This window comes from Eriocheir sinensis, chromosome 4 (assembly GCF_024679095.1).
Source record: "Eriocheir sinensis breed Jianghai 21 chromosome 4, ASM2467909v1, whole genome shotgun sequence".
Lineage (NCBI taxonomy): Eukaryota > Metazoa > Arthropoda > Malacostraca > Decapoda > Varunidae > Eriocheir > Eriocheir sinensis.
In genome coordinates this window covers 28,133,262-28,155,215 of record NC_066512.1, presented here as the reverse complement: position 1 = coordinate 28,155,215, position 21,954 = coordinate 28,133,262, and the positions used below count along the sequence as shown (strand labels likewise).

The following is a 21,954-nucleotide window of genomic DNA, read 5'->3' as shown; positions in this document are numbered from 1 at the left end:
AAAAGAAAACGGAAATAAATATAAACAGAAAACGAGATGAGAAACCATGCAACGTTAAGGGAGAGAGAGAGAGAGAGAGAGAGAGAGAGAGAGAGAGAGAGAGAGAGAGAGAGAGAGAGAGACCGAGAGAGAGAGAGAGAGAGAGAGAGAGAGAGAGAGAGAGAGAGAGAGAAGGGGAGAGAGGGGGAGAGAGACCAGTGTATGTATGTACGTATTTATCTTTTTATTCATTTATTTATTTACTTACGTTCTCTTACTAAACGTTATCCTCTAGAATATCTTTACACAAACGTTCCTTCTCTCTCTCTCTCTCTCTCTCTCTCTCTCTCTCTCTCTCTCTCTCTCTCTCTCCTACAACACTCAACGTAGAAAAAACAAACAGGTTATGTACAGACTGCAAGCACAACACATACTCGTAGCGGACTCGTGGGCTGACAGAAACGAGGGAGAAAGGGAGAGAGGGAGGGAGGGAGGGAGGGAGAGAAGGAAGGAAGGACAGCAAGAGGGAGGAAAAGAAGGGAGTGATATTGGGAGAGATAGGGAGTGAGGGAGAGCATGAGTGAAGAGGTTAAGAAAGGAGAAAGGGAGGGAGAAAGGGAGGGAGGAGTGAGTTTGGGAGTTTAGGAGAGAGAAATAGGGAGGGAAGGAGAATATGAGTGAAAAGGGGACGAATAAGTGAGGGAGAGAGGGAGGGAGGAAGGGAGTGGATGAGAAAAGGAGTGAGTGAGTGAGTGAATGAGTGAGAGAATAATGTAAGAAAAAAAAAATAAGGTGATGTAAGATAAGGTAAGGCTAATTAAGGTAAGGTGATGGAAAGGAAAGGAAAGGTAAGGTAAGGTAAGGTAAGGTGATGGAAAGGCAAGGTAAGGTAAGGTAAGGTAAGGTAAGGTAAGGTAAGGTAAGAAAAGGTAAAGCAAAGTTAGGTAAGGAATGGAAAAGTAAGTATTTTAGGCAAGGTATGGAAAGGTAGGTTTGATAGGTTAAGGAGAAGGTAGGTAGGTATATTGGTGTGTAGGTAGGTAGGTAGATAAGTAGGCAGGTAGGTAGGTAGATAGATGGGTAGGTAGGCAGGTAGATAGGTTAATAGGTAGGTAGGTAGGAAGGTAGGTAGGTCGGTAAGTAGGCAGCTCGGTAGGCAGGTGAGTAGGTTAGAAAGTTTCTGTCACAAAGTAGTTAGTTTAGAATCCATTATTTTTATATACAATTTTAAAGAAGTGTTTTTTTTGCCATTTCACTTCTTGCTTAATATATTTTACATTGGTGGTGCTTTTTACATTATATTTCTGTTGCTTCAACATATTTACTATCATTATTTTTATTATTATCATTATTATTACTATCATTATTATTATTATTATTATTATTATTACCATCATTATCATCATCATCATCATCGTCATCCTCATAATCATTTAAGATGCCTTTTATCCTGTGAGGTGTTTGGGAGTTGCTGTTTTTCATTTATTTACTTATTCTTTAACACGACCGGCCAGAAGACTTCATGTATGAATGTTGAGTGTTGGGGGGCGTGCTGGGGGGTGCCTGACACACACACACACACACACACACACACACACACACACACACACACACACACACACACCATTTAAATATATAACAATCTTATTTACACGCTAAGTGCTGTCTATGATAATAATAATAATAATATCGATAATAATAATGGTTATAATGATAATGATAATAACATTAAAAATAATAGTAATAATAAATATAGTAATAATAATAAAATATCACAAATAACCAGAGGGAAACGGCTCATAGCTACGAAGGATCGCGGCCCGGGGCATTGGAGGCCCCGGACACGCGGGGTCAGGGGTCGGGTGGGGGAGGGAGGGAGGGTCACTGCAGGGCCGCGTGAGCCGAGGGTTGCTGAACGACGCTCCGCAGCACACACCCCGCGGAGCGCATCTCCAAACAGCGGTGAATAATGATAATTATCGTAATAATTACACTCGATAGAAAAATACTTATACATATCAAATGTACGAGTATTTCTTACTATTCATGTCTGGTACAGCGTCCTTACTATACACGTCCGGTACACACACTACGACGGCACACGCGCCGATACTTGTCCAAGGCGTGACTCACCGGCGACCCGGAGTGTTGCCACACGGAGCAGGGGGGCGCGGCCCATCCGCCGCCCGCCCCTGCTGGGCCAGGCGGCGCCTGCTGACTAGATCCTGCCCCCCCCGCCCCCCCCAACACACACACACACACACACACACATAAATAAATAAGACACACTCTCCGGGGAACAGACACAGACGTAAACCTAAGTACCTTAATATCATCAAGAAGAACAAGCGGCGGCCGCGAGGAGCCGCCGCATCGCTGCGCCGCAGTCTTGAGGCAGCGACAAACAAGTCCTACAAGTCTTGGGGCCCGGGCGCCTGGTAGCGGCGGGGCGGCGACATGTGCCTCGCACCAAAAAAATGTCGATGTCACGTTAGCGTTGAGGCGTGACCCCGCGTGCCCCGCCGCACCCCGCCCCGCCCCGCCGGGGTCGCGTGGTGGCCCAGGTAACGAGAACATTGTTTGGGCCGGGGCGTTGGGGCGGCGGCCGGGGGTGGCGGCGCGGGGCGGCCTGCCACGGCTGCCGCGCTACACGCAGGAAAAAGTCCCACAAATAATAAGTTTTACATAAATGACGGGCGTCGGCTTAGCGATTTACCCGTCGAGTGTGAATACTGCATGACGAGCTTTAATAATTTCCCGCGTCTGTGTTTTTGGTGCGAGTTAAATGCGTTGAGCGTCACTACGGGGACTTGTCGCGGCACAATAATTGTCGGGGATGTTTCTCTTTGTTTTATAATGAAGTAAATCAAATCTAAAAACCAATGATCCAGCAACTTTTTGTTGAATATTGCCGCACCGAAGGCGCCGTGCCGCCAGTACCGGGAACGGCAGCGTCCACCGCAGGGGAGGAGGGTGCCACCCCCGGTCCGCACCCCGACACACCGCCCGCCCTGCCCCACCCAGACCTGCCGCCTCAGGAGGTCGAGCCCCGCCGTGAGGCCCAGCACTTCCCAGCATTGTCAGGCGTGAGGCCTCGCCACAGTTTGTTAAATAATGAGTTCCTCTCAGAATATATTGCACTAATACCGCGGCCATAATGGCAAATATATTATTCATTTGACTAATGAGCCGAGTCACAGGATACAATTTGGCGCCGTGAACATGAGTGTCGGTGGCGTGTCGCGGCGCCGCGCCGCCACCCTCCCGCTTCTTTCTGCCCCGCCGTCCCCGTGAGGGAGACGAAACTTCCTCCTCTTGCTCGGCCAGGGTCGTCTAGGGTGGCGGCGGCTCCTTGCCCCGCAGGCGGCGGGGACTGCCCTTCAAGCGTCTGCTGCTACGACCCGTACGTTGAGCCCGCGTGAGGCACGAGGCCGCCGCCGCCGCCGCCGCCGCCGCGTCACTCAGCGCCCCGCGTGTCGGCGTGGCGGCGCAGCCTACCACGGCACGCCTCACATGGACACCCGCAGCCGTTTGCACTTGGCGCGCCGGTTTTTGAACCAGAACTGAACGTTTTTGGGCTCCAGCTTCGGGAACTTCTGGCGGTAGGGCATGCGGTTGAGCTCCTCCGTGTACTTGAGGATGAGGTTGTGGCTGGGGTGCGTGTTGATGGCGAACCACTGCTCCAGGCGCGGCACCTCCGTCACGGGGTCGATGAAGGTGCGGTTCCTTTTGCGACGCTCCTCCGGCGGTCCGCTGCTGCCCAGGCCGCCGGAAAATGGCGACACCTGCAGGAGAAGGAGAGGAAGGCGGAGTTTAACACGGCAGCGAGGCATCATTAGGTTCACGCCGAGGGCTGGCGGCACAGCTTTGCCAGTCAGTCGGGCCACGGGCCGATACGACGCCCCCCTCTCGATGGTTCTGGGGAAGCTTCAGCAGGGCAAAGTGGTGATGTCTATAAACAATTTGACGGATGGTCACAATGACGACGATTCAATTTACCTTTACCAACGCCAAGTAATGCTAAGAATGAGGGAGGTGAGGCGGGAATGGGAGGAAAAGGATGTGTGGGAGGTTAGGGAGGTGTGGTGGCAAGGGAGGTCAGGGAGGGGAGGCGGGTACGGGAGGAAGAGAATGGGAGGGAGGCAAAGGAGGTGAGAGTGATGAGGGAGATGAGGGGGTCGAGGAGAACACCCACCTGCGGCATGTAGTGAGCCATGTACATCATGGAGTGCTGCAGCAACGAGCTGGGCACCACCGGGTAGGGCAGCCGCTCCATGCCCGTCTGGCCTAGGCCCGTAAGCGGCGGGTACGGCGGCAGGGAGAGGGCCCCAGGCGACACCACGGGTGGCGGGGAGCACTGCGGGGTGGAGGGGCAGCGTGAACACCGAGGTAATGGCAATATCTCAACTCCAGCAAGCCTGACCACCCCACCAAGTCTGGCATCTCCACTCCAGCAAGCCTTGACCACTCCATCAACCCATGCCTGAGAAATCTACTCCAATAAGTAAGATAAGACCTCCACCCCAGCCTGACACCCCTACACCCCAGCCTGACACCCCTACACCCCAGCCTGACACCCCTACACTCCAGCCTGACACACCCACACCCCAACCTGACTACATCCACCCTAGCAAGCCTGACACCACCCACACCCCAACTTAACACCCCCACACCCCCAATAAGCCTGGCCCCTCCATACCCCAGCCCGCCACCCCTACGCTTAAGTCACCTTGCTCTCCAAAGTGACGCTGACGCAGTCCCTTGAGATCACCTCGTCCTCGTCCTCGCTCATGTCCACGTCGCTCTCCGCCGCGCACCGCTCACCCCCTGAGTTCTGCCCACCGGAGCTGCCGCCCGCCGTCTGGCCACGCCCCTGCAGGCTCTCGGGGGGATCAGAGCCGGGCGCTCGCGACTCCTCATCCTCCTGGAGAGAAAAAAAAGTGGATAGAATTATTTTTCGTGAGTTATTTTTTGTGAGAGTTATTTTTTGTATTATTTTTTTGCGAGTGAGTTATTTTTCGTGAGTTATTTTTTGTGAGTGAGTTATTTTTTGTGTAATAGAATGAAATAGTTAGCAAAGAAGGAGAGAGTAAAGATATAATTAGGGGTACACCCTAACCTACGCGTGGCCTCAGTGCTCACCTCCGTCTCAAACCCCCAAATTAGGATTCTAACACCACATACCTGATTCTCCTCCTGCTTGACTTGCTGTTGCTGCTGCTGTTGTTGCTGCTGCTGTTGTTGTTGCTGTTGCTGCTGTGACTGCTGGTGGGCGTGGGGGTGGTCGTGGGGGGTGGAGGGGGGCGGAGAGGGGGCGGCGGGGTGGTGGGACGGAGGGGGGCCGGGGTAGGGGTCGGCGGAGGCGGTGGAGGAGGCGGCGGCGGCATCCTCGTTATCGCTGACGCTGGTCTCGTCCTGCGGCGGAGGCGACTTGAGGCCGTTGAACGTGCGGAACTCCTGGCGCTTGTAGGCCGCGCGCGCGTTCTAGGGGGAGAGTGAGTGAGTGAGTGAGTGAATGAGTGAGTGAGAGGAGTGGGTGAGATAGTAAGGGAGTGGAAGGGTGGGAGGTAGAGAGTGAGTGAGTGAGTGAGAGGAGTGAGTGAGTGAGTAAGTGGAAGGGAGGGAGGCAGGGAAGGAGTGAGTGAGTGAGAGGAGTGGGTGAGAGAGTAAGGGAGTGGAAGGGTGGGAGGTAGAGAGTGAGTGAGTGAGTGAGTGAGTAAGTGGAAGTGAGGGAGGCAGGGAAGGAGTGAGTGAGTGAGTGAGTGAGTACGTAAATGAGTAAGAAGGTAAGTAATTAAGAAGGTAAATGAGTAAGCAAATAATGAGTGAATGAGTAAGAAAGGAAGTGAGTCGCAGAATAAGCAAGTAAATTAGTCAGTAAGCAATTAGATGAGTAAGTACATAAATGAGTGAGTAAGGAAGGAAATCAGGAAAGAAGGAAGGAGTGAGGCAGTGAGTGAGTGAGTAAGGGAGGGAGCGTGTGAGTGAGTGAGGAGGAGAGGGAGTGAAGAAGGAAGGAAGGAAAAAAAGGAAGGATGGAAGGAAGGAAGGAAGGAAGGGAGTGAGGGGGAGAGGGAGTGAGGAAGGAAGGAAGGAAAAAAGGAAGGAAGGAAGGAAGGAAGGAAGGAAGGAAGGAAGGAAGGAAAGGAGTGGGTAAGGGGGAGAGGGAGTGAGGAAGGAAGGAAGAAAGCAAAGAAGGAAGAAAGAAAGCAAGGAAGGAAGGAACGAAGGAAGGAAGAAAGAGAGAAAGCAAGGAAGGAACGAAGGAAGGAAGGAAGGAAGGAAGGAAGCAAGGAAGGAAGGAGCGAAGGAAGAGGGAGGGAGGGAGTAAATGAGTAAGCACGTTTATAAAAAAAAAGTAAGTAAATAATAAATGAGTATATAAGTAAAATAAATGAGTAAAAATGTAAGGATGTAAGGAAGTGAGTAAGTTCGTGAGTAAACTAAATTGAGAGGAATATATGAAACGATGAGGAATGGTTCTCTAGTTGATGATAGTGACTGATGATGATGGTGATGGTGATGGTAGTGGAGGGGGAGACTACTCACATCACTACCATCACCACCACTATCACCACCAGACGAGAGAGGGACATGCACTCCATTGGTTTTCGTGGTGGCGGTGGTGATGGTGGTGAGAGTATGGTGGTGATAGAAATGGAGGGGACCTATCTACAGCTACTCCACCATCATCACCTCCACCAGCACAACCACTAGTTAAAAAAGTCTCCGGTGGTTTTATGTCATATTTCACTACTACTACTACTACTACTACTAACTCCCTCCCCTGCTGACACCTACTAACACTCCCATTCACACACTTTTTCCTCTACTAACACCACCACCACACTGACAACCATTCACATGCTGACTCCTGCTTACTGCTGCCTTCTGCTGACTCACCTTGAACCAGTAGACCACGTTGCTGATGTCAAGAGGTTTGCGGCCACGGCGGGACTCCAGCGCGTTGAGCTCAGCCACGTACTGCTGAATCTGGCGGCGGGAGGTCAGCAGGAGGAGGAGGAGGAGGAGGAGGAGGAGAAATGAAGAGAAGGGAAGAGACGGTTAGTGTTATGGGTTCTGTTTCTGTTTGTTATCATTAGTTATTGTTGAGGTCATTATCGCTATCATCATTATTATCATTATTGTTATTATTAGTCTACTCCTGCTGCAACTATATACCTTCTGTTTAAGCTTGTAATCAGTATTGTTAGCTATTGTTATGGGTATTATTACTGTCATTATCATTATTATTAGTGGTATGCTGTCTCTACCACTGCTGCAACTACCACTACTACTTCTGCTACCACTACAAATACAACCTTTAAAATCTCTCTCTCTCGATCATTTCCGCCACCTCGCTCTCTGTCTCACCGCGTCTCTGCCCCTTACATAATTTTCTCGTCCGCATTTCCCGGCTAATGCATGTAATCGCTGAAGGGGTGGCGGTGCGCGCGGGGAGCAGGCGAGGCGGGCCGACACCGCGCCGACGAAGGGGGAGGCTGGGCCGGGGATCGTGTCTCATTTATTTTTGCCCGGGGAAAGAAAGTCTCGGATCCTTGATAGCGCCGCCCGCCTGTACCTGTGCCTCTCCTCCTACCTGCCTACCTACCTACCTGCCTGCCTGCCTGCCTGTTTGCCTAGTACATTGGATCTACGTAGCTAGCGGGGCAGGAAGGGCGGGGAAGGGTGAGTGCTGAGTGAGGTAAAGAAAGGAACAGCGTGAGTGAGAGAGTGAGAGGGATGTACGATGTCGCCCGTGTTGGTGATTGCTCTAAAAAATGAATTTGTTATGCCGGGAGATGCCGAGACGAAATTGAACCGTGAAAAACTGAAAATTGTGAGGAAGAAGAAGAAAGAAAGAAGGGAAGTGTGCGAGGGAGGGAGGGAGGGAGGGAGGAGAGGGCAGAAGGGAGGGAGAGGAAGCAAAGGTGTCTGTGTAAAGGTAGAGAAAGGTAAGAAATGTAAGGTAAGAAGGAGGCGAAGAAGCGAATACAGGTAGGCAGGGAGAACAGGTGTGTGTGTGTGTGTGTGTGTGTGTGTGTGTGTGTGTGTGTGTGTGTGTGTGTGTGTGTGTGTGTGTGTGTGTTTGCTCAGTATAGTATTGAAGCGACAGAGACAGACAGACAGATAGACAGAGGTACATCCCTTTCTCCAGCAAAATTATAAAAAAAACACCAAACTAATTTACGTTCGTTAGTCAACAATTTGCATCCCAAAACAGACATCAGTAACAAACACAATAAGTTAACCTTGTAGCTCTTATTCCGACCTTCCCCCAGGACCGTAGAACTTAGGTATATAAAAGTATAATACGGTACGGAAAATAAATCAATAATATAGTACAATGAGGTATAAATGAGACGAGCGAGAGAGAAATATGGCGAAAAGAAATGAGAGTAAAATTAAAAGTAAAGGACAGGAGGGAGGAAGAAAGAAGGGAGTGAGGAAAAGGAGGGAGAGTAAGAGAGGAAGCGAAGAAGACAAGAGAGTTATAGGTAAAGAACGGGAGGGAGGGAGGGAGGAAGGAAGAAAGGAATATATAGAGTGAGGAAATGGACAGCTGGAGAGAAATGAAACATAGAAGACAAGAGAGAGAGAGAGAGAGAGAGAGAGAGAGAGAGAGAGAGAGAGAGAGAGAGAGAGAGAGAGAGAGAGAGAGAGAGAGAGAGACATAGGTGCAGGACGGAAAGGAGGGAGGAAGAAAGGAGGAAAGAGAAGGAGGGCGAAAAGAATGAGGACGGGAGGGAGGAAGGAAGACGGGATGGAGGAAGGAAGAAAGGAAGGAAGAAGGAAGTGAGGAAAGGAAGGAGGGAGGGCAAAAAATGGAGCAAAGAAGGACGAGAGGGAGGAAGGAAGAAAGGAAGGAAGACGGGATGGAGGAAGGAAGAAAGGAAGAAAGAAGGAAGTGAGGAGAGGAAGGAGGGAGGGCGAGAAATTAAGCAAAGAAGACATGAGAGATATAAGTGAAGAAAGGATGACAGGAGGAAAGGAGAGAAGGTCAGAAAGCTTGGGTCCATATACTTAAACGTCTCGAGCTCCCATCATGACCGTTTCCCAAGGCCGCTGAGAAGATTAACCGGGTTTTCATTGGTGTTTATCCCGCTCAAGCTGCAGAGGGAAAGGAAAGAAAAGGGGAGGGAGAAGGGGAAGAGAAGGGGAGAGTGTGAGCTTCGGAAGGGGATGTGTGTGAAAGGGAATGAGGGAAGGGAAAGAGGAACGGGATCACAAAACAGTTCGTGAAAATCGCAACGACTTCTACGTGAGGCTTTTCAAACAGGCGAAGAGAAGCACTGATACGTTTGACAATACCGACGCTACACCTCTCCTTCCATACCAAACAATCCCTCCCTTCCTTCCCCTTTCCTCTTCCTCTCTCTACACAGAAAAAAGCATGAAATCACGAACTCAGGGACCCAAACTTCGTCGCCCTCCCAAAACAAGAGAGTCCATCCTGAAAACCCCGGTGCTCTCTTTAGCCTCGCCGCTCAAGCCTCGCCCAGCCACGATCAGCCCGGCCTCAGCCTCAGCGTTCAATTCACTGGGGGAGCGTCACGCCATTGCCCGCTTCACCCCAGCCGGCCATCCGCTGCTCTGCCTCGCACCTACTGGCTTAGCTCTAGCGGCGGCCGGGGCTCGAACTGCTGCTTGCTCTCTGGCGGATAGGCTTTGTAAGGGGATGTGTGTAAGAGGGTACGGAAGGGGAAGGGGGAAAGGGAATGGGAAGGGAAGAATTGGATGAGATTTGAAATGGGATATGTGAGAGAGGGAAAGGAAAGGGGAGGGAGAAAGGGTAGAGAAGGGGAGAGTGGTAGCTTTGGAAGGGGATGTGTGTGAAAGGAAATGAGGGAAGGGAAAGGGGAATGGGAAGGGAAGGGAAGAAGAGGATGAGATTTGAAAGGGGATATGTGAGAGAGGGAAAGGAAAGGGGAGGGAGAAAGGGTAGAGAAGGGGAGAGTGTGAGCTTCGGAAGGGGATGTGAGTAAGAGGAAAAGGGAGGGAGAGAGTGTGAGTTTCGGTGAGGGGGTGGGGGGTGGGAGTCAGGGAAGGGGAAGGCGAAACGGAGAGTATCAGACGGATGAGCCTCGGAAGGGGATGTGTGTGTAAGTGGGAGGGAAGAGAAGGGTAAGGGGAGAGGAGGGAGGGGGAGAGTTTGTGTGTAAATGGGAGGGAAGAGAAGGGAAAGGGGAGAGGAGGGAGGGGGAGCGTTTGTGTGTGTAAGTGGGAGGGAAGAGAAGGGTAAGGGAAGAGGAGGGAGGGGGAGCGTTTGTGTGTGGGATGGGGGTGGTGGAGAGCTCTACGCTTTCTATCGTTTTCTCCTTCTTTCTCTTCCTCCCTTCCGTCTTTCTCTTCCTATATCTTATAAACGCCATTCTCTTCCTTCCCCTTTCTCCTCTTCCTCCTCTTTACTCCCGTCTTTTCTTTCTTCCTTCCTTTTCTTTTCTTTCATTCTCTTCTATTTTTCCTTTCTTCACCTACATCCTCCCGTTTTTTTCAGTCTACTTCCCTTTCACGCGCCTTTTCGTTTTATATATAGTTTATCAATCGATCTACTATCTACCTATCTCTCTATCTATTTACCTACTATCTTTCTATCCACCTAGGTAGCTTTCTATCTCTATCTATCTTCCTGTCTCCGTGACGTGCCTATCTATCTATATTATTTTTCTCTACTTCTCTACCTGTCTACCTCTCTTCGTGGCTCACCTGCAGGCGGGTCGGGTGCTGGTTCTCGGCAAACCATCGTTGCAACCTCGGTAGCTCCAGCTCAGGGTCAAAGCTTGTGCGCATCCGTGTCTTCTGCGGCCCGTACTGACTACCCACGGTCTGTCAGGGAGGAGGAGAAAGGAGGATGGAGCGTTTCATTAACTATTATTGGTTATTTAATGTAAGGGAGTATCATAGAGTGAGAGTATCATAGTGTAGGAGAGGGGAAGAGGATGCTTTACTATAATCTGGTTACTTAAGTCCGACCCAAGCTGACAAAATCGACCTAAGCGTGTTTGCAAGCTGAGTGCTGATTGGCTACTTCTGTGGCTTCCAAGTTTTCTTTAACCTCTGTTTGTGTTTATCTCAAGCAGCACTTTCAGCTAATCTGCACTGTGCTTACGAACACGCTTAGGTTTATGTTGGCATCTTGGGTCAGACTTAAGGGAACAGACTAGAGTTATTATTAGTTAGTTTTAGAGTAAGGGATTGTCATAGCGTCTTTTGTGTCCTTGGTTTTGTTTGATGTTGTTGATGAATTTGGGGTAAGGGATAATCAGACGATGTTTTTTAATAGTAAAGGAAGCAGCTTATGGGTAAAAATTAAGGGTTGATTTTAAGACAGTAATGGGATGAGAAAGGAGTTGATGGAGGGACAGATAGATATAGATAGATAAATAGATAGAAAGAGAGAGAGAGAGAGAGAGAGAGAGAGAGACGTACCGTAAACAAGGAGAAAAAAAACTATAAAACTACTTGACCCGAAATCACACGGAGATAAAGTCCACACACACACACACACACACACACACACACACACACACACACACACACACACACACACAGTGGAAGACTAGCTTGTCCTCCCTGAAGTGCTTCGAACCCTCCGCCTCTCTCTCTCTCTCTCTCTCTCTCTCTTCCTATTTTTCTATCTATTTATCTATCTATATCTATATGTGTCTCCATCAACTCCTTTCTCATCCCACTACTGTCTTAAAATCAACCCTTTATTTTTACCATTAAACTGTTTCCTTTACCTTTCAGACTATGCTAAAGAGAGAAAAAGCTCCGTCTATACCGTGTAACCTGAGTGTCGGGCCCGCTATGTTGGAGAGCTAATGGAAAATAAGAAAGAAAGGAAGCGAAAAAGAAAAAGCTGGGGACACTCATTCACCGTGACCACAAGTTATTTTCTTCCCTTCCTACACTTTCGTTTTCCTTTTTTTTTTTCTAATCAGGGAAAGTTGAATGTTGATGCTGTTGCTGTTTTTTTGTTGTTGTTTTTGTTGCTGCTACTGCTGCTGTGGCGTTAATCTTTCATTTTTAATAATTTCTCTCGTCTCTCTCCTCCTAGTTTCCTCTTTTTTTCTTTCTTTTTTTCATATCCATTTTTTCAGGATTAAACTTTTTTCATTAACTACTTTCTCTCCATGGTGCCGTGGTTTGCGTGGCTAGCAACGAACGCGCTCGACCGGTGTAGAGGACTGATCGGTCCCCCCTGGTTCCCCCCCCCCCCCTACTACACATGCGCCTTCCCCTGTTTACATGCGCTACTCGGCTCACTCCAAAGAATAGGTTCGCTCAAGCTCACCAGTACCTTACCTGTATCAGTATAATAAGCGAGATGATTGTGTAAGCATCTATTAGTGCTTTTAAACCTCGCCTCTTAAGTTTGTCTCTTATACATGTTAGTTTTGTGGACGCTTTCATTTTTTAACCAGTTTAACCCGGTAACAGCGACGGGCCAAATTTGTGGTTTTACCGTGTAGCAGCGACGGGCCACATTTTTGCCTTCATATAAACCCCCAAAAACAGATGATGCATAAACTGATCACAAATGCGTTGATATATATTATGAAATGGCTTGCGTGAGTGATGATTTTTTCTAATTTTTTTTCGCTTAGAGGGACCATTAAGAAACATGATCCCCGCAGCTACCGGGTTAAGAAAATGGGTACCCGAGGACACTTGGGGAAGGTTAACTGTGGTAACCCAAATGTCACACTGACTCTGGACGATTAGTTCATCCCACCACAGGCTCCAGGGCCAATGCTACGGAGTTGAGCACCGATGCCACGTGCAGCTATAGCGTATGCCCCCAACTTTACCGTTACCTTTCTCTTGTCTCTACTTTCTTTTAACTTATATTTCTTACTTTTTCTACTTTCTTTTAACTTATATTTCTTACTTTTTTCCTTTTTTTTTCAAGATTAAGCCGTTGTTCATTTTTTTCATTCATTCCCTTATTTTTCTCACTATTATTCACTATTAAGCACAAGTGAAGCGGATTAATCTTGTATTTTTTTTTACTGATGAACGTTCGTGCCTCACTTTTCCTCCTCTCTTTTTTTTCCTCTTCCCTTTTTCTCTCTCTCACCATTTTCTTTCATCACCAACCAACCAACAAAAAACAATCAACAACAACAACAGCAGCAGCAACACACTGAAGGAATACTGGCACGTACTTTCAACGCTCATGTTTTTTTTTTCATACATATACTTCTATTTTTTTAACTTTCCTTTATTTCCTCTTTTTTTTTCCTTCCCGGGGCATTGTTGGTCTTTTTAGCTAAGCCCTCGAGGTGGTACTTTACCGGAAAAGGGGGGAAGGGGAGAGGGGGAAAGGGGGTGGGAGGATACAGGGAGGGGTGGGAGAGGAGGGGGTGACTGAGTACCGAGAGGAATGGTAATGGTGGTGATGGTGGTGGTGATGGTGGTGGTGAGACGCAGAAATTATAGGTCACACTCATTCCTCCTCCTCTTCCCCCCATACTGCACCCCCTCCCTTCCCCTTCTTCCTAGCTCTTCCTCTCCCTAAACACACACACACACACACATACTCCCTTACACACAGTTAACATCCCCCCTCTCCCCACTCCTCCCCACTCCTTCATATACCTACACCTATCTCCCCATCCCACCTCCTTATACACAAACACCCTCATCCCTTTTCACTGCCTTCCATCCCTTTCCTCTCCTTTCCCTTCGTCTCTATTCCTTACCTCCCTACTCAATATCCCCTCCCTTACCTTACCTTTCCATTCCTTTTTTCCTACAAACAGTCATGACCTTCCACCCCTTTCCTTACACAACCTCCCTCCCTTTACTCTACCCTCTCTATTCTCTATCCTACCTACTCAGTATCCCTCCCTTTCCTTACCTTTCAATCACTTTTCCAACAAATATTCATCCCTTTCCATCTCTTTCCCTCCTTTTCCTGCACAGTATTAACCCCTGTCCCTCCCTTTCCTTCCTTTCCCTTTCTCTCCCTTTACCTTCTGTTCCTTCCCTCTCCCTCCCTTATTCTCACCTGTATGGCCGGGTGTAGGGGCTCAGGGGGCAGCTTCTCGAGGGCGTGGGGGCGTGGGTGGACGTGGTGCGGGGGCGTCATGACGTGGGCGGCGGGGGGGCGGGACACGTGCACCGCCCACCACGCCTCGAACTGGCGGGCTGACTCCTCGCTCACCTCGCCGGAGCCTCGAATCAGCGCTGCCAACAGACTCTGAGGAGGAGGAGAGAGGTGTCTTCTAGAACTTGTCTCTAATAATCTTTTCAGTATTTTTTCTGATGACTGATGTCAATTTTTCCTGTGGTTGATGTCAAACTTATGCTTTTGTCTGTTCGCCATCTTCCAGTCTTCCGGACCTTTTTCAATTGAACAGACTGGTTGTTATAATTCCTTTTTTAAGTTTACCGCCCTTTTTTGGCTTCTGGTCATCCACGGTGGATCTACGGCACCATCGCTGGGTTTCGGTCGTCGGCACCACTGTTTTTTCTACTCCAAAAGCTTATATTTTTGATTGTGTTTTTTTCGTTGTCGATTAGTGTATTGTCCAGGTGAAGGAGGTCCCATAGGAAGCAGGCCTGTTACCCTCTTGATCTCAGTCAATTTGTCCCCAGTCAATGTTAGGGCATTAAAAGTCCCAATTTTTATTGCTTGTTTACTTTGTGTTGCAGTTATTTCCACATAGACGGAGTATTTCTTCTACATCCTGTTTGTCTATTTTATGGCAGGAGTGTACTTTACTTTTGTAAATAATCCTCCTCCCTCTTTCTTCATTATTTCGTCCTTTTTGGTAAAGACTGTGCGTGCATTTGTGTAAATGAATGGTGACTACTTTACTGGTTTGTGTGTTGAATGATGAGTTCGCTTGTCGGGCGTCGTTTGGTTACACAGTTTCTGCAAGCGCATCGCACGCGACGGGCAGTTTGAGTTGTTGCCTTTGCCTTGCCCTCCCCTCCCTCTTTTTTTTAGCTTTTCTTTCTTTCGCTTTCCTTTCAACTGCAGCCTTCCTAGCGTTGGAGGTGGAAGTGGAGGATGGAGTGGTGATGAGGTTAAGAGTTAAGAGGTTAAGAGAGGAGGAGAAGGAGGATGAAGAGGAAGAAGAGAAGGAAGAAGGAATGGTGGGAGGTGGAAGAATGAGTCTGAGGAGGAGGAGAGAGGAGGAGAAGGAGGATGAGGAGGAAGAGAAGGAAGAAGGAATGGTGGGAGGTGGAAGAATGAGTCTGAGGAGGAGGATGCTGTAAGAAGGTAAGATGAGGAAGAAGAGAGATGGTGTGAGGAGGAATGAGGCTGTGAGGAGGAGAGAAGGAGATAGGGAAAGGAAGAAGCGGAGGAGTAGGAGGAGGCGGAGGAAGAAGGGAAGGTGGGAGGTAGAAGAATGAGGCTGAGGAGGAGGATACTGAATGAGGAGGTCGGGAGATAAGAAGGAAGAAGAGAGATGTTGTGAGAAGGAGTGATGCTGAGGAGGGCGAATGATGCTGTAAGGAGGAGGCCGAAGGAATGATGCTGTAAGGAGGAGGCCGAAGGAATGATGCTGTAAGGAGGAGGCCGAAGGAATGATGCTGTAAGGAGGAGGCCGAAGGAATGATGCTGTAAGGAGGAGGCCGAAGGAATGATGCTGTAAGGAGGAGGCCGAAGGAATGATGCTGTAAGGAGGAGGCCGAAGGAATGATGCTGTAAGGAGGAGGCCGAAGGAATGATGCTGTAAGGAGGAGGCCGAAGGAATGATGCTGTAAGGAGGAGGCCGAAGGAATGATGCTGTAAGGAGGAGGCCGAAGGAATGATGCTGTAAGGAGGAGGCCGAAGGAATGATGCTGTAAGGAGGAGGCCGAAGGAATGATGCTGTAAGGAGGAGGCCGAAGGAAATGAATAGGAGAAGGAATGGAAGCAGCGAAGAGAAAGAAGGAAGGTTTTAAGGAGGAAGAAGGAAAGCTGAGGAGAACGAGAGAAAGAAAATAAGCAAGTTGTAGGGAGGAAGAATAAGGACGAAGAGGAAGAATGAATCTGTAAGGAGTAAAGAAAACTGTGAGGAAAGAAAATATAAGATGAAGAGGAAGAATGAAGACTGAGTAGGAGGGAAAGAGAAAGACATGAGAAATAAATGAGGAAGAATGGAAGAAAGAAAGGAAGTGAAAGGAGACCCTATTGAATTGGAGGGTATATGCACCAGGGGTCTTCAAAGCTTAGGTCAGAGTGCGGCCCGATCATGTACTGTGCCTGGAGGTCGCTTCTTACTGGGTCGCGAGTCCAGCTGAGAGATGAAAGATGAAAACAAACAGAATGAAGATTAAATGTATAGGGAAGCAGGTCAATCACTCCACGCTGGGTCATATAAAAAAGGAAAAAGTAGAAGTAGTAGTAGTAGTAGTAGTAGTAGTAGTAGCGGTCGTGATAATAATAATAATAATAATAATAATAATAATAATAATAATAATAATAATAATAATAATAATAATAAACCAACACATCATCGCATTACTAAACAGGACTCGATGACCACAAAAAATATTGCTGGAAAAAAGATGAAAAAAAAAAAATGAAGTACTGATACTCTGGGGAGCAACCGCGCGCGCTCGAGAGAGAGAGAGAGAGAGAGAGAGAGAGAGAGAGAGAGAGAGAGTTAAGTTAGATATCTCAGTTTGTGACTTTTTGCTTAAGTTGGTTTTATAGCGCCGGCAGGCTCTCTCGATGGGGCCTGATGGTCGGCCTCAGCCCATCAGTGGCGCAGGTAAGTGTTTTAAAGTGACGCCAACTTGCTTGGTTCATGCTTTATACCGGAGCTCCACTTGATTCAGCTTAGAGAGTTTTTCTACAGTGCGGGTTGACAGGTGGTCTTCAGGACAGAATGTAGGTAGTCTTAAGGGAGATCGCCGTCCTCATTGCGACAGGACGCGAACTGGTCCTTGGCTGTCGGTCACTGGTCGGCATATGGGGGGCGTCTTGGCCCGACTGCAGGTGTGAGGTCAAGGTGTGAATCTTACCACGGTCGCTGTACGGCTACCCACTGGATGGACACTGGACGGACACTAAACGACCGTCGGTAGCCGTTCGGTCGCACGACTACTCTGCCACCTATGTGGTCGGGAAGCGGTGGGTGTGAATCGCAGCATTTTGGGGTCGCGGGTAGTCGTTAACAGGTCGTAAAGTCAGTGTGACTATAGCCTTATCATGGTCACTGTCCAGCCACCCACTGGACGGCCGCCGGTAGTCGTTCAGTCGCACGACTGCTCGGCCACCTACGTGGTCGGGAAGCGGTGGGCGTGGATCGCAGCATTTAGTGGTCACGGGTGGTCGTTATCAAGTCGTCAAGTCAGTGTGACTGAGGCTTTAGTGTACCCACTAAAACGCCATATGCTTGCTCATGGATGCGTCTTTGCATGGTTCCTCAAACTCCTCTTGATCCAATTTACCTGAATGAGCGCCGGCGCCTGAAGGTTGTCAAGACAAGGGTGGGGGGCGTGGTCACATTCCAAGAAGGAGGAGGAGGAGGAGGAGGAGGAGGAGGAGGAGGAGGAGGAGGAGGAGGAGGAGGAGGAGGAGGAGGAGGAGGGGAGAGTGACCTGCCGCCCCAGGCCCTCCGCCACATCCCGGTTCAGGTTTTATATTTCCCGGTTATCAAAATGTCGCCTAATTTTTCCGTCGGGTCGATTTTATTACTTTTGTCTCGCTTTTTTGACGGCGAACTTTATAACAATTTTTAGTTTTTGTTGTTTTTTCTTCCTCTCCGAGGCGGCATCTAAAAAAATATCCGTGTGTTTTTTCTTTCTGTTCCGACACGTGTTTTTATTAAAATTAATAGTTCGTTGTTGTTTTTTTTCTTAAATATTGTGAGGCAAATGATATATGATGGAGAGTAAGCAAGTCAGAGGGGAAGTTTAGTAGTTGTTTGTTGTTTGATATGGGGAAAATTTGTTTACCATTACCTGTATAAAATGGCCATCATCTCTCTCTCTCTCTCTCTCTCTCTCTCTCTCTCTCTCTCTCTCTCTCTCTCTCTCTCTCAAACACACACACACACACACACACACACACACACACACACACACACACACAATTAGACACGTGCGCTTCAAATCACCAAAGGGAACAGCAGAACAAAACAAAACAAAAACAACAACAACAAAAAAATCAAATTTAATAGAACATAAATCGCCTTCACCTATGAAATTAATAAAATGATGTTATGGAGAAATTCCGAGCCAGAAGATGCGTCGGGATATGGCTTCCGGCGACAACAACGCGATATTTTAATAAAGGTTTTCAACACATTATTAGCAGCAACAGAATGAAGGCAAATACTTAACGAGAAACATATGCAAGTGATTCCCCTTCCGTATACGTTATTATGCACTGGTTCTCGCTGCCCTGTATTCCGTGCTTCCCCTTACTTAGAGGGGTCACTCCTTACAAACAAACAAACAAGGAAAACAGCCGAGACAAAAAAGGAAAACAGCAGACAAAAAAAAAAGGAAAACACAGCGGAGACAAAAAAAAGGCAAACACAGCGGAGACAAAAAAGGAAAACACAGCGGAGACAAAAAAGGAAAACACAGCGGAGACAAAAAAGGAAAACACAGCGGAGACAAAATAAGGAAAACACAGTAGACAAAAAAAGGAAAACACAGCGGAGACAAAATAGGAAGACAGCGGAGACTTCTAAGCTGTTTTTCGCCTTTCTTGAATTCCACAAACTTCACTTCCCTGTTATTCATATCTTGTGTCTGCGCTGCCATGCTATTACAGAGTGTCGGAAAAAGCAATATCTATCTATCTGTCTGTTTCCTTTCGTCTAATCCATCCATCAATCATGTGTCTGTCTCCACTTAACTACCTTCTTATCTATTTATTTGTCTATCTATCTACGTGGTGCATGCCGAGAAGGAAAGGGAGTCAGTCAACCAGTCGTCAGTCCGTCAGTTAGTCAGTCAATCGGTCATCCATTCAGCAGGCCAGCCAGTCAGTCTATTAGTCGAACAGCCATTCAGCAGTTCAACTAGTCAGTCAATCAGCCAGCCAGCCACTCAGTCAGTTAAGCCAGTCAGCCACTCAGTCAATCGGCCAGCTAGCCATTCAGTCAGTCAGTCAGTTGAGTCAGTCAGGCGAGGGGGAGGAGGAAAAGAAGGAGGGAGAAGAAATGACACAAGCAAGACAAAGGAAGAACAACACACACACACACACACACACAACCTCCCCCTATCCCTTCACCCCCTCTCCCACAAACCCTACCCCCTTCCCCCCCCCTTCCCCCAGAGAGAGAGAGAGAGAGATAAGCGCGTCATTTATCCCGGCCTCTCCCCGTCACGGCTCGGCGATTACCACGAAGGCGACGACTTGGATCCGGACGCCGTGTGCTTGAGGCGGACCACGGGCGGATCAGCGGACGGCTTTGTCTGATTGACGCCGCGCCTTCAGGAGACACGAGACGCGACACACACACACACACACACACACACACACACACACACACAGTCTCTCTCTCTCTCTCATAAAAAAAAAACATGCCACTATCTATCCCTTATCTTCATTTTCCATAACACACACACACACACACACAAACACACCACTTCTCCCTTTCTCTTCCTTCCCTTCCCTTATAACACACACACACAGCCCATCATATCTCCCTCTTCCCTCCCCTTCCCTCAACACACACATATCCCTCCCTACCTGTTTTTCCCTTCCCTTCCCTCAACACACACAAACAGCCCTATCTCCCTTTCCCTTCCCATCCCATCCCTTCAATACACACACACATAGTCCAATCTCCCTTTCCTGTCCCTTCCCTTCCTTTTACAGACACACATATCCCATCCTACCTTCCCTTCCCTTCCTTTACTTCAACAACCGACCCTTCTTACTTCCTTTTCCTTTTCAACCCTTAACACACACAGAGCCTTTCCTCTTTTTCCCATCCCTTCTCTCAAAACACAGCCCTTCCTACCTTCCCTTCCCTCCCCTTCCTCTCAACGCATAAAGCCCTTCACAACGAAACACTATCACGGACAGACACACAGACCATGACTTTACATACTTCTTTAGGTCACCAGCCACCCAGTCAGTCAGTTAGTCAGTCAGCCGTGGAAATATCAGTAGCTTCTTAAATACATCTTCAGGTCAGCCAGTCAGCCACTCAGTCACTCAGTCAATCCATCTCTCACTCACTCTTTCTTCTCCTCCTCCGGCAATCTCAAAGCTTCTTGGTGATAACTTAGCTAAGAAGAGTGTCACCATTGAGCTCTATTGAGGCTTTGTTACGTGTCGCTAAGTCTTCAGGTTTGCAGAGAGAGAAGGAGGAGGAAAAGGAGGAGGAGGAGGAGGAGGAGGAGGAGGAGGAGGAGCAGTAGGAGGAGGAGATGATGGTGACGTTTTGTGTGTGTTTATGTGTGTGTAAGTGTGTGTGTGTGTGTGTGTGTGTGTGTGTGTGTGTGTGTGTGTGTGTGTGTGTGGATCTTTCTATCAAGTGTGTCTTTTAGTCTTTTGTTAGTGTTGTATAGCGCGGAGTCTGAAGTGTGAGCAAGACAGGATGAGGAAGAAGTGAAGTGACAGGAGGAGAAGGAGGAGGAGGAGGAGAGAGAAAAAGAGGATAGGGAGTAGGAAGTGTACGGAATGAGGATCAGGAAGGCAAGTGAATAAGAAGGGTAAGTGGTAAGTGAGGAAGAACTTTGAGAATGAGACGGACAGGTAAGTTATGATAAGGTAAAGTGATGTATGCTAAAGGTAGGGAAGGGAAGGTAAGGTAAGATACGGTAAGATTAAGGTAACAAAAGAAAGGGAAGCTAAAATAAGAAAACGCAGGGTAAGATAAGGAAAGGGAAAGGGAAAAAAAGAATGGAAAGGGAAGGAGAGCAAGGAAGATAAATGCATAGGAAAGAAAGAGAAAGGAAACAAAATAAAAAGAAAGTCAGCGCATGGAATAGGAAAACATGGCAGAAAAGGGAAAGAAAGAAAAAGAAATAGTGGGCAAGGGAAACAAAGAGTAGGGAAAGGAAGCGAAGGAATAGGACGGGATAAAAGGGAAGAGAAGGGAAGGGAAGGGAAGGGAAGGCAAGGGCGGGAACGGAAATAATATGGAAGGGAAGGGATGGGAAGGGAAGGAAATGAAATGGAATGGGAGGGAATTGATTTGAAGGAAGGGGGAGGGAAAGGAAGGGGAGGGAAGTGAAGAGAGGTGATTGGAAAGGAAAAGAAAGGAAAAGAAGGGAAGAGTGAGGAAGGGAACGTACCGGAAGGGAAGAAAAGGGAAGGGAAGGGAAGGGAAGGGAAGGAAAGGGAGGGGAAGGGAACGGAAGGGAAGGGAAGGGAAGGGAAAGGAAGGGAAGGGAGGGGATGGGAAGGGAGGGAAAGGGAAGGGAGGGGAAGGGAACAACGGTGTGTGCTGTGGTTCATTCACTTTTAATCCTTTCTAACATGCGTTTAACTTTATTTTTATTCACTTTTTCTTTAGAGTCAAGGGATTTCCGACCTCCCTCCTCCTCCTCCTCCTCCTCTAGTAGCATGTATCTTCACCTCTCCTTCTCCTCCCCAGTCCTTTAATCTCCCCTTCCTTCCCTTCGCTTTTTCTTCTTCTTTCTCTTCTTACCGCAGTATTTCCTTGTCTCCCCCTCGTTCCCCCCTTCCTTGTACTCCCCAGCCGCCAGAGACCTTCCCTTTTCCACTCGATTCTTCCTTTTCACTCCCCTCTTTTCTTCCCCTCCTCCTCCCCTTCTTCTCCTCCTCGACACTTTCTCTTCTAATACCTACACCTCCCCTGTACAATTCCCTCAACGAACCTCCTCTCCAATTCTCCACAACCTGCTTTCTTCTCCCTTCTCCTCTTCCTCCTCATCCTCGGCTGTTCCCTCTCCTCATCCTCATCCTCACAGTTTGCCCCCCCGCACCTTTCTCTCTCTCTCTCTCTCTCTCTCTCTCTCTCTCTCTCTCTCTCTCTCTCTCTCTCTCTCTCTCTCAGCGACCTTCATGACACACAAGCGAGCCATTACTTACGT

The 21,954-nt window shown here is 48.3% G+C and overlaps 1 protein-coding gene across 5 annotated transcripts in view; it reads right to left on the bottom strand.

Moving 5' to 3' along the window:
- Positions 1 to 204: 204 nt before the first annotated feature.
- The window catches only part of LOC126981757 (homeobox protein dve-1-like), a 241,304-nt gene continuing 219,554 nt past the window's right edge, over positions 205 to 21,954 (bottom strand). For 4 of the 5 annotated variants that reach the window (XM_050833315.1, XM_050833290.1, XM_050833285.1 and 1 more), the window contains 7 exons: positions 13,997 to 14,188; positions 10,687 to 10,806; positions 6,883 to 6,972; positions 5,164 to 5,463; positions 4,709 to 4,903; positions 4,175 to 4,336; positions 205 to 3,764 (listed from right to left, as the gene is read on the bottom strand). In XM_050833315.1, the coding sequence (XP_050689272.1) occupies positions 3,489 to 3,764; positions 4,175 to 4,336; positions 4,709 to 4,903; positions 5,164 to 5,463; positions 6,883 to 6,972; positions 10,687 to 10,806; positions 13,997 to 14,188 (1,335 nt within the window). In that variant the 3' untranslated portion in view covers positions 205 to 3,488. The remainder of the gene's footprint in view (positions 3,765 to 4,174; positions 4,337 to 4,708; positions 4,904 to 5,163; positions 5,464 to 6,882; positions 6,973 to 10,686; positions 10,807 to 13,996; positions 14,189 to 21,954) is intronic. The other variant, XM_050833296.1, reaches the window with a different exon arrangement.